This window comes from Acinonyx jubatus, chromosome A1, assembly GCF_027475565.1.
Source record: "Acinonyx jubatus isolate Ajub_Pintada_27869175 chromosome A1, VMU_Ajub_asm_v1.0, whole genome shotgun sequence".
Classification (NCBI taxonomy): Eukaryota; Metazoa; Chordata; class Mammalia; order Carnivora; family Felidae; genus Acinonyx; species Acinonyx jubatus.
The window spans coordinates 4,365,508-4,377,565 of NC_069380.1; the positions used below are offsets into that span (position 1 = coordinate 4,365,508).

At 47.6% G+C, this 12,058-nt stretch overlaps 1 protein-coding gene across 4 annotated transcripts in view; it reads right to left on the reverse strand.

Annotated features, from left to right (window-relative positions):
- Positions 1-12,058, reverse strand: part of MIPEP (mitochondrial intermediate peptidase) — a 162,927-nt gene that overhangs the window by 100,280 nt on the left and 50,589 nt on the right. For all 4 annotated transcript variants that reach the window (XR_003421937.2, XM_015087410.3, XM_027064544.2 and 1 more), the window contains exons 11-13: positions 5,386-5,539; positions 3,601-3,678; positions 1,437-1,641 (exon numbers count right to left, since the gene is read on the reverse strand). Coding sequence is in view for 3 of the 4 variants with exons in the window: in XM_015087410.3 (XP_014942896.2) it covers positions 1,437-1,641; positions 3,601-3,678; positions 5,386-5,539 (437 nt within the window). In the remaining variant the exon portion in view is untranslated. The remainder of the gene's footprint in view (positions 1-1,436; positions 1,642-3,600; positions 3,679-5,385; positions 5,540-12,058) is intronic.

A 12,058-nucleotide genomic window follows, 5' to 3' on the forward strand; every position in this document is an offset into this window, starting at 1 on the left:
GGCTGAGCATCCGACTTCGGCTCAGGTCACGATCTCACGATTCGTGGGTCCGAGCCCTGCATCGGGCTCTGTGCTGACAGCCTGGAGCCTGGAGCCTGCTTCGGATTCTGTGTCTCCTTCTCTCTCTGCCCCTCCCCTGCTCACGCTTTGTCTCTGTTTCTCAAAAACAAATAAAGGTAAACAAATTGAAAAAGAAAAGTCTATTTGTTTTTTAGATTCCACATATAAGTGAAATCATCTGGTATCGGTCTTTCTGTGTCTGACTTATTTCACTTAGCACAACACTCTCTAGTTCCAACCATGTTGTTGCAAATGGCGAGTTCTCCTTCTTTATGTCTCAGTAATACTTCATTGTCCACATATGTATACATATATACCACTTCTTCTTCATCTATATGCTTCATGTGTTTTAGAAGTATTTTTGTAAACCACTGTTTGCTCCTTGTAACAAAGTCAATCCTCAGTGAGAAAAGCATTGTTTTAAACTTAAAATTACTTAAAGCAACAAATCCCGTAAGAACTTTTTGGTGACATTTTATGATGCCGTCCAGCTCATCTATAGTCTTTTCAAATATCTTCTCCTTCCCCCAAATACTGTATTTACAAAGTTAGTTAATAAACACTGAATGACAGCAGTTTAGTAGGTGACCTATAGCTGACCATATAGGATAGTGAGCTTCTTAGAGACGAGACAACAGAGAGGAAAGTCCACACAGCATATCATCAAATATGGCCACATTACCAGCATGAAAGGCTGTCATTTTATATAGGGGGAAAGCATAGGAAAAATGAAAAGTACCTTATCATACTTTTTAAACAGGCTTTAATGTGTTTTCTAACTGATTTTGGAGACAAAGAGGCAACATTCTTCCACTTACTCACTAACTCTGTGCTAGGTACTGAAGACACATGTATTTATTCACACACAGACACAGCCAAAAACTTAAATTCCAGGGGCGCCTGGATGGCTCCGTCAGTTGAGGGTCCAACTCTTGATTTCAGCTCAGGTCATGATCCCAGGGTTGTGGGATCGAGCCCCAAGTCAGGCTCCGTGCTGAGCGTGAGCCTGCTTAAGAGTCTCTCTCACTCCCTCCTTCTGCCCTCTCCCCGACCACCCATACTCTCTCTCAAAAAAAAAAGAGTGTCCAAAAACTTCAATTCCACATAGAACATGATAAAATGAAAAAGGTGCAAACTCAGAAGACACTGGCATAATCCTCGGTCAGAACTGTTAGCAAGGGAGGAGAAAAATGTACGATGATCAGGTTGTGTAACAGCTGGAAGGGCCAGGTGAGGTGACCTGCACTAAATGACCAGCGGACAACATTAAATGACCGGATTTTGTGAATGAGGAGCCTTTTTCCCCCCAATCTAAATAAACGACATGCTTTTTTAAAGGATCGTTGTTGAACAGAAGTCCCCCCTTCGTGGCTCACCAGTGACGTGTTGGTAACGAGTACGTCCCAGCATAGAATGCATGGCATGTCCCATTTCATGGAAAAGATTTTCCATCATTCCAGGAGTTAATAAAGTTGGTAAATTCCTTGAGGGATGGGGAAGATTCAGCATAAGAACTACGACTGGGAGCTGGTAGTCTCCGTCTTCCTTTAATCTGCCTCCACGGATTGTAAAATGGCAGTCCTTAATGAGATAGAAAACATAATTAGACGAGAAAGTATTAGGTAATCTGAATATAAAATCACACCAAGGTGTATGAGTTCCAATTTTAACTTAATTCTGTTCTCTTTATTTAGTTACAGACACTTTTCCGAATGCTTCTTATTTTCCTACAATTTTAAGTTTTCTAAAACACCAGTAATACCTTGAGCTTGTGTTGATTACTTCTTTCATTCGCTCCAAACAGATCTATCGAGGCGACGCTATACCAGATGTTGGAAACACAGTCAACAGAGAGTTTAGATGCACACCCTCAACTGTCCATGGGCAGGTGGGAAGGGACGGACATTGAGCTACTACTTGGGGTGGGTGGTGCCATTAATGTTTACTGAGCTCCTTCCACGCGCGTCAGGCGGTGAACTAGGAGACACTTCTCACACCTGTTGTCTGTGTCACTCAGAAGTGATGAACTCTAAACTGTCACAAAGCAAGGAATTTGGAGTAACTTCCTCTAACGGGCTGAGAGTCACAGGCACTGTATCACTTATTCTTCACAATAACCCCATGAGGCAGGCATCTCATTTTTCAGAGGAGGAAAAGGAAAGCGAAGTCACGTGCCCAAGGACACACAGCCAGGACTGCTGGGATCTGAATCTGTGTCACCTGGACTCTGGCCCCCACCTTTGACACCTACATCAGATTTGCCTCCGTGAGCTTCTCTCCCCCCTGTCAAATCCCAGAGCAGCCCCCCCCATTTCATATGCGCATAGCTATTCAAATGCACTAGAAAGTGTGAACCGCTATTCAAATATAGGGCACCACGATCTCTGTTATAACTTAAAACCTCAACTCTTGACATTTCCCATCAAATTACCCGAAACTGCTGAGGCTAATTAACCGGCAAACCTGGAACGCGGCAAAAGGAAATGAACCTCACGTTTTCTTTACAAGGCGTGAACTGGTGGCTGATAAGGTTTCCATGTGGGCATATCTTCTATAATTCTAAACTAAGACCCTTGTCAAGTATGAAAAGTAGAAAAGAGCTAAGGCTCTAGTCAGGATGTCTGGGTTCAGGGGTGCCTGGGTCGCTCAGTCAGTTAAGCATCCGACTTTGGCTCAGGTCATGATCTCACAGTTTGTGAGTCTGAGCCCCTCGTCGGGCTCTGTGCTGATGGCTCAGAGCCTGGAGCCTGCCTCGGATTCTGTGTCCCCCCCCCCCCCCCCCCCCGTCTACCCCTTCCCCACCCATGCTCTGAGACTCTCTCTCAAAAATAAAATAAACATTAAAAAAAAAAAGAAAGAAAAGACTATCTAGGTTCAAATCCTAGCACTTCTAGTTGTGTGGCTCTGAGAAAGTAACTTAACTTCTCTGGCCTGTTTCCTCATAATGTCAGAGCTTAGTTCAAAAGGTTGAGATGAACATTCAAAGACACCATGGCTGGGATACAGAAGGGCTCCTAAAATATCCGCTGTCGTTACCACTGTCGTTATAACCATAACCCAGATAAAAATGGCAGACACAGGCGTATGTAATTATTTCCATAACCTTTATTACCTTTAAATTCCTCCCTAATTTCAAATTTATATACTCAGTAGCGGGGCGCCTGGGTGGCTCAGTCGGTTAAGCGTCTGACTTCAGCTCGGGTCACGATCTCATGGTCCATGAGTTCGAGCCCTGCGTCGGGCTCTGTGCTGATGGCTCAGACCCTGGAGCCTGTTTCCGATTCTGTGTCTCCCTCTCTCTCTGCCCCTCCCCCGTTCATGCTCTGTCTCTCTGTGTCTCAAAAATAAATAAAAACGTTAAAAAAAAATTTTTTTATATACTCAGTAGCTACCGTTAATGTCTTCTAAATGCTAGGGAAGTACAACACTGAAATGTGTTCTAAATGTTAGGGAAGGAGAAAGGTGAGATGCAGAACGCACGGTGACACAGAAGAACTGTCAGTCCCTTCCAGAGAAATGGGTTTATAAAAAAAGCATCACCTGATGTGGCTTGCCCGCTCGCTGAAAAAAATCACAGTAAATGTACCCCAACAATCCTTCGGATTCATGAACCACAGCCTGGAAAAAAAGTACATTTAGGGGTGAATCAGAAACTAACAGTGGAAAAACATCCCTAATAAGAATCCATATATAAAACCCCCATCGCTGTGACCACGTCCACTCGGTTACATCGCACATCCTGCATCATCTCAAACCAGGTTCCGTTTTCTCCTCCTCTCTCAGAGGATTTCGATCTGAGGATTCTGTCAGGAGAGGACACCTCCTTGTTCGAGCCCTTCATCCAGACCGCCAGCGCCCTACGCCACGGCCACCAGAGCCCGCTCTTCAGACTGTCCACAACCTCCCCATACACTTGGGGGTAAGCTCTGGCTGGACAGCGTTAGACCTCCATCTCACGATGAGCATTTATGCCCCCAAATGTTAACCCCTGAATCCAGACACGACAAAAGCTGGCTCCTGGCTTCAGCTGAAGACCAGTCATGTCCTTTATGCCCCTCCCTCCAACTGGGCCTGTAAAAGACGCACGGCCTGTGGAGAACTCGACAGCTGGCCTCCAGCTCGCCTCGTCCGCCTTGTCACAACTTGAGGGTTCTGCCAGGGGGAGCCTCAGCTTTACGCCTCCCAACCTTCTCCTTGCATTTTGTCCTTTCACTCCTGTTACCAGTTTTTCTTTTACTCTATCTCCGCACTTGACCGGCCTCCGCCACTCTGTGAAGGATGCACTCCACAAACAGGTAGTTCGGGGCGGTGATGAAGCGTGCTCCTACCCAACCCTTTCGCGTCCGTCACCGCGCCTATCTCCCGGAAGGCAGCCGGGAGCCCCTGAGGTGGCGTCCTTCTCTCCACATACAGGGAAGGGAGCAAGTGTGGGACGTACACAGGCAGGAAGTCAAACGGCCTAACAACACAGAGCCTTTCTGACAGACAGATAAGTCAATACTGCCTCGTAATCTTAAAAAGAGGAAAAAAGAAACATATTCACGTCTCAAATACAGGGGGCCCTAACTGGAGAAGGGTGGACGCCAGGCTCGAAGTTATTATCAAAGAAGTCAAACCAGGGGCGCCTGGGTGGCGCAGTCGGTTAAGCGTCCGACTTCAGCCAGGTCACGATCTCGCGGTCCGTGAGTTCAAGCCCCGCGTCGGGCTCTGGGCTGATGGCTCAGAGCCTGGAGCCTGTTTCCGATTCTGTGTCTCCCTCTCTCTCTGCCCCTCCCCCGTTCATGCTCTGTCTCTCTCTGTCCCAAAAATAAATAAAAAACGTTGAAAAAAAAATTAAAAAAAAAAAGTCAAACCAGAGCACGGGAGAAAAATCAATATATTATGCAAATTATATATATATATATATATATATATATAATTGCTCCCACATGATGGGAAGGGGGTTGGGGAAAAAAGTACAAGCGACAGAGGCCGTGGATTCTGGAATTAACCAAAAGCGACACCGAGCAGTGCAGGAACGTGGCAAGTAATGACAAATGTCCCTTGAACCAGAATCTGTCAACATAAGAAGGCTCAACGTTCCAACAAGTCCCTACGCTTCGCAGCTCTGTGTCTATCGATCCGAGGCAACAACCGATTTTAGAGAAAACTGGTGCTTTGTGCAGTGTCCCAAGTCAGAAGTGGTGATCTGGATTTTCTGGTGAAACGGAAATAAGGGGAGACAGGCTCCTCGAGGGCAAGGCTCACTTGAACGTGGAACTACCAGAGGCTCCCTACCAGGCCCAAGAGACACGCGGGGCGACCCCACACGAACCGCACGCTTACCAGTTTGCGAACACCCTCGCACCACACCTCTCCTTTTGCGGGCTGCTCGGCATACAACGTAATGCCTAACAGTCTGCCAAACAAAGTGTTGAGGCCTTCCATGCACGCTCCAAGGGAGAAAAATGGACAATACAAACTGGGCTCGATATTGTACCTGAAAGAAAGAAAAGAGGTTCAATGGTATTTTTGTTTACTGCAGTTTCTTAGGGTAAATCCAGGGAACTCTCCATGTAAACCTAGGATCATGGCAGCTAGAAAAATGGGATTGAAAACAGAAAGGTAGATATATATATGTGTGTGTGTGTACACACACACACACATATATATTTTTTAATTTGAGAGAGAAAGGGTGCAAGCAAGGGGGGAGAGAGAGAGAGAGAGAGAGAGAAAGAGAGAGAGAGAACGAATCCCACACAGGCTCACGCTCGGCATGGAGCCCAATGCGGGACCTGATCCCATGACTCTGGGATCATGGCCTGAACCGAAATCAAGAGTTGGACACTCAACCAACCGAGCCATGAAGGCTCCCTCAGAAAGGTATATTTCTATATCTTTTGAGGGATTTTCAGAAGAAAGGCAGTCCAGTTATTCTTAGTAGTAAAAGTAGTAAGTAGTAATTCTTAGCATTAAGAATAATTTGAGGAGTGCCTGGGTGGCTCAGTCGGTTAAGCTTCCGACTTCGGCTCAGGTCATGATCTCGCACTCCGTGGGTCCGAGCCCCACATCAGGCTCTGTGCCGACAGCTCGGAGCCTGGAGCCTGCTTCGGATTCTGTGTCTCCCTCTCTCTGCCCCTCCCCCGCTCACACTCTTGTCTCTCTCTCTCTCTCAAAAATAAACTTTAAAAAAAAAGTAATTTTAGTAATGAGCAATTAAGGTAGACACACCTTTCTGCAATCTTCATCCCTTTCAGGTTATTTACTTTCACTGACTTAACTAAGCAACCTATCTCAATTACCCACATTATACACATTCCTTTATGTACACCTACAGACAAATCTGACCAGTCTGAGCTAGAATGGTAAAGTTCCCATTACGAAATATGGTATATTCTAAAAATTTGTGACTTATATCGAATAAATAGCAAACAAACCCAAGACCTGAGGCATATTGAATGAATTTAAATTTCACCTCTAGTAGAGTATTTGTTAGTGGAAAAACACCTCTGTAACATATATAATCAGATCTTAATTTGTCTGCTTTACTATTATACACCTTAAACGAAGCACAATATACTGGCAAGCACAGTTATTATTCTTCACTCGAAAATGACTTTTTATGTCCTCTTCCAACATAAAGCAAAGCACACCAGGATACGTGATGCAAATGTCCATTTCTGAGTCATTCAGCCAGGCCAAACTTTACGACCACAGCTAGAAAGAATGGTCCAGAATAAGAAGAGGTGCTTGTTCTGTGTCCCCTCCGTGGAGTTAACAAAATATGTACTTATGGGGACAGAAGGTAGCTGGAGTTGTGATGAGCATAGCATAACTTGTCAAATCACTATGCTGTGCCCCGAAACTACCCGAGCTCTTGCGTGTCAACTGCACTTCAATAAAAAATAATTAAAGTAAAAACATATATATACACAAACTTACACGGAAAACAGATGCAAACTTATGCTTACTACTAAATGGAGGCTTGGATTTAGTGAGCAAGTGTAAATTATACCACAAGGGAGATTTTGGCTTCAGAAATCCACAAATATACAACGTAGTTCCTGATCGATTTCTCATAAAAATAGACTCTCGCTGGTGAAAGGTACGTCGGCAGCCTAGTGCCCTCGCTCACTGATTCACACGCTTGTGCAGGCTGCCGAGACAGCTGCTGGATGCTGGAGGTAAGGAATGAGGGGCGGGGGGGGTGCCTGTAAGGAGCTCACTGTGAAGGAGGCAGACAGGTGGAGGGACCACCCTGGTCTTCCTGGCCTGGGCAGCACAGAGTAGGTGCTAGAGGTACTGCGGGAGGGCTGAGTGAACGACCCAGACAGCGGGACAGCAAGAGGGGTGATGACTTCACTTGGGGAGGGCAGCGTAGAGACAGGAAGGGGTCACAGAAAGGAATTCAGAAACGGGAGTCTGTTGGCTGGGGTGCGGATGGGGATTAAGGGCAGGGTCGACTAATAAAGAAATTCCAGGGAGAAGCCACAGTACGAAGTCATGAAACAACCTGGTAACTTCTACACCAGGTGGCTAATCAGGAGCGAGTTCATGACGCCGGGGATAAACGGGAAGAGAGAGGGAGGCACACGTGGGCAGGGTCCAGAGAACTGAGGGCCTCACGCGTAAACCTGAGTGGTTGGGATCTTACGTTGTACGCACAGGGTCCCTCAACCTTTTATCACGTACCCCAATCGCTAAAAGAAGTTCTGAGTATTCAACCTTGTTTTATGTATATTTATAAGTCACATGTGCGTGCTGTTGTTCTACTACGTTCCAAGACAAAAAAAGATCCCTTCTTACAAGCTGAAATAAAGAAAAATAAATCTAAACAGAATTTCTAGTGCTGTATGTCCATACTCTCAGTGAACTGCTTACAGATTGGGAAACGGGAGACTGCCTCTGCAGGCAACAGAGAGGCAATGCGATGCTTTCTGGAACACTGCCAGGTGGACACCGTGGCGGGCGGAATGCAGGAGCGGCAGAGGGAAAAGACGGTAAACTAGGGTCCGAATATAAGCAAAAGCGGTGGGGCAAGGATGAAGAGGCAGTTTTCAATTTGTTTTTGCTGGGCGATGAAAATGTTCGGGGCTGTGTGAGCGAGAAAGGAAGGTCTAGAATAACACACAGGGTGCTGGCGTGAGGAGATGCATGGATGGGATGGCAGGGTCACGAATCAGAGCGCCAGGCACAAAGAAAGAAAGAAGGGAGTGTGGGTAGGGTTGTGGGAGAAGAGAGGAGGGCGGGGTGCAGTCGGGGGAGAAGGATGATGGATTCGCAGAAAGCAAATTCAATTCTGGAGACACTGAATGTGAAGGGCCCACAAGATGTCAGACGCTCAGGATGTCGAAACGGAGACGTGCTCAGGTGTCAGAGCTGTGGGAGAAGAGCAGTGACTGGGGAAGGGGCCCAGCAGTGGATCTTCCAGATGAAGAGACGCAAAGGAAGACAGAGAAGCAAAGTCAGAGCTGTCAGGGCACGGAAAGAAGGGACATCATGGAAACGGGAGAAAATGTGTTGTAAAAGCAGGAAATAATGGAGGTTTCCGGTGTCTGGTCCGGCACGTAAGGAGCCTGGAAGGCATCGCTCCATCCGGAAGACAAGAAAAATGCTCAACCAACTAAACATCAACAACTCCTCTTGTATCCAGCAGAGAACTGAGGTCACAGAACTGCTGCCCCCCAAATTATAAAGATGCTTGTCTGCTACAGAGAATCACAGTTCAGAGAACTCTCCAGTATACATAGACTAGCACCAAGGAGGAAAATTTAAAGTACAATTGACAAATTGCTGGAGGCTCAGTGTGGACAAATCGGAGAATTCAAAACTATAGGGAGGCTCAGTTTAAGGGAGGATCCCCACACTTTTATGAGTTTTTACCTCTGGGAGCCCTACCAGGTTCTCACAAGATGGAGAAAAATTCTCCCAATGCTTCCAGCAGGGGGGGGAGTAAAAAATTGGCATTTTGAAATACACCAGGGCACTGTGTTATTCTTAATAAGGCTGGCCTCAAAAGAAACGATCTTACCAGAGCCTAACTTACCTAGAAGAAAAGAGATATCCAACCCAATCCCCCTGTCTCATGAAAGCAGAAAAGGGGAACTGAAAAGCACTTGTGAAAGTCAGAGCCCAGGGGCACAGGCTCCATAACAGACTGAGACCCGATCACAGGACTACAGAAGGCATCCCTCCCCCACACCCTCACCACCAGGGCAAGTGGGGATCCTGCAAAATAACAGGAGAATACAACTGAAAAACTGCACATCTCACACCTTATTAAGTAGAAGTCTCCAGGGAAACCCAAACACAACATGGGAGACAGAAAAGGAAAAAAAAAAAAGAAAAAGTTTGGCCTCTGCTACTGCAGCCACTATAAAAGCAAACAAAGCCTCACTAACTTGTAGCCAGTGAGTAAATCATACCCAGCTTTCTGCAAACAATTTCAAGTCACGATCAAAGACGAAGGCTACAGCCTGAAGAAACAGAACAAACGTTCAGGTACATTGGAGACATTAGAATAACCAGATTGAGAATTCAGAACGGCGATGATTGACATGCCAAGGGGTCGAGGGAAATACACAAGATTCATGGGTCGTGTAAACAGCCAGAGGGAAGTCCTAAAAAAGAATCAAGAGGAGGGGCACCTGGGTGGCTCAGTCGGTTGGGCGGCTGACTTCAGCTCAGGTCACGATCTCACGGTCCGTGAGTTCGAGCCCCGCGTCGGGCTCTGTGCTGACAGCTCAGAGCCTGGAGCCTGTTTCAGATTCTGTGTCTCCCTCTCTCTCTGACCCTCCCCTGTTCATACTCTGTCTCTCTCTGTCTCAAAAATAAATAAACGTTAAAAAAATTAAAAAAAAAAAAAAAAGAATCAAGAGGAGACGCTAGAGACGCATAACAACGTAACACAGAAGAAGGCAGCTTCTGTCCTGCTTGTCGGGAGACTGGGCATGGCCGAGGAAGCCATCCGTGAGCTTGGAGAAAGGTCAATAAAAACCTCCAAGGGTATGACACAAAGAGAAAAAGGATGAAGAAGACGAGAAGACCCAAAGAGTTGTGGGACAGTTACAAAAGAGGTAATGTACGTGTAATAGGAACTAGAGAAGAGCCCGCTTTCAAGCCTTAGAAGGGAGCGGAGCCAGGATAAGGGCAGGCCTACGTTTGCTGCGCTAATGAGGCAGGGCCCTTCCTGCCATTCCACAGGTTGTCGGCTTTTCCTGCTCCGGCCCACGGGGCCGTGAAGAACCCATGGCTGTGTGTGGGCTGCCGCGACGGGTGTCTGGCTCCTTTCATATGGTTCTGTCCTCGCTGTCCACACAGCGCTCCCCTCTCTGTGATTCTGTCCTCTGGACTGAAGGGCCTTGGCCTCCATGGCCTCCTGGCTCTAATTAGGGGCTCTGCCAGGGAGACCAGCACGACCCTTGCCGACCCCGCGGCTCGTCTACAATTTGGAAGTTCCTCCAAAAAGGGAGCTGGGGCCCCTACAAGGGTCACCTGTTTGTCTTCCCTCTTTCAGGGAACGCGGGCTGACACCCGAGCGTCACTGCCTCATACTTTTGATCAGACTGTGTTTAGTCGTGCAGGCAGGAGGTAAATTTGGCTCCTGTTACTCAAGGTAGGGCAGAAGTCTCCTTGTATTTGAGGGCGCCTGGGTGGCTCAGGGGGTTGAACGTCTGACTCTCGATCTTGGCTCACAGTTCGTGAGATCGAGCCCCGTGTCAGGCTCCAAGCTGTCGGTGCGGATTCTCTCTCTCTCTCCTCTCTGCCCCTCCCCCTACTCGTGCTCTCGCTCTCTCAAAACAAATACTTTTTAACAAAAAAGAAAAAAAGAAGTCTCCTTACATTTGAATTTTAGGACAGTTGATGTTCAAAAGGGAACACGAAACGTATACCTTCTCAGGGGGTGAGAAAAGGGAAGTAATCAGGAATGCCAAGGCTATTGCTACGCCCGTCCAGTGGAGGGACTCCACAGCCATCCCGGGCAGTACTGTGGGGAACTGGAACACAGAACTAAGATCATCTAAAGAACAGAAGTGACCTTAGGATCCAGAGGAACCGGCTGGGTCTGGGAAAACACACAAACTGGAGGAGCGGGGCTCCAGAAAATGCTTCTGAGCAGCACGGGCAAACCGGAAGAACACGAGACGTAGAAGCAAAGGGAAGTGGGGGACGGCACTGCCATAAACTCCCTGCTCTGCCCGCCGCGCCTCTGGGGGCCCCGCCTCGACGTGACTTTGGATAGAACGGGAGTGCCTTTTTCTAGAACGTGTGAGAGTTTTACTACGTGTGGTGGGGTGTATTTTTAAAGTTCGGGCGGTGAGGAAAAGAATTTCTGTATCTAGAAAGAGGAGAGGGTACTGGCTAAGAGCACCAGGTTGGAACCAGGAGGCCTGAGTCTGAAGCGTCACCCTATGCCACTTGCCAAGTGACCCTAAGTGGATTACTTCCTTTACACTGTCTCAGTTTGGTCACCTGTGAAGAAGGATCGGACCACACCGACTTCACGTGGCATGGAGGTTTCAGACGAGTTAACCCACGAAGCGAAGAGACCAAACATTCAGTAAGTGTCACCAAGCTGAGGAGGAGGGAGAACGGAGGAGGCACCCACCTGCGCCCTGTCTGCTGATCACAGAGACCCTCTTCCGTACGGGAGACACTTGGCCACGCTGCACACCCACACGCACCTGCCGTGGTGGCCACACGCGCCGGGCCTCGGCCTGGCCAACCTCAGCACTCCGAGAGCCCTGGTGGCAAACGCTTCCAAACTCGGCCCCGAGATTTCTCAGTTACGTGAGTCACCAATCCGTCTTCTGGGTCCGTTAGCTTGAACTGGGTTTCCATCAGCAGTAACTGAGAGGCTCCTAATGTAGTAGCCACCGTCTGAACTTAATGGCTTTGGAAAAGAGCTCTTATAGGCCATACAGCCCAGATGTTCACATCGGGCGGAGCGTCCTAAGGGCTGTGGCTAACTGGAAGGTCCCTATTTGAGGGCTGGCACCACTAGCTCAAAATGTCACTT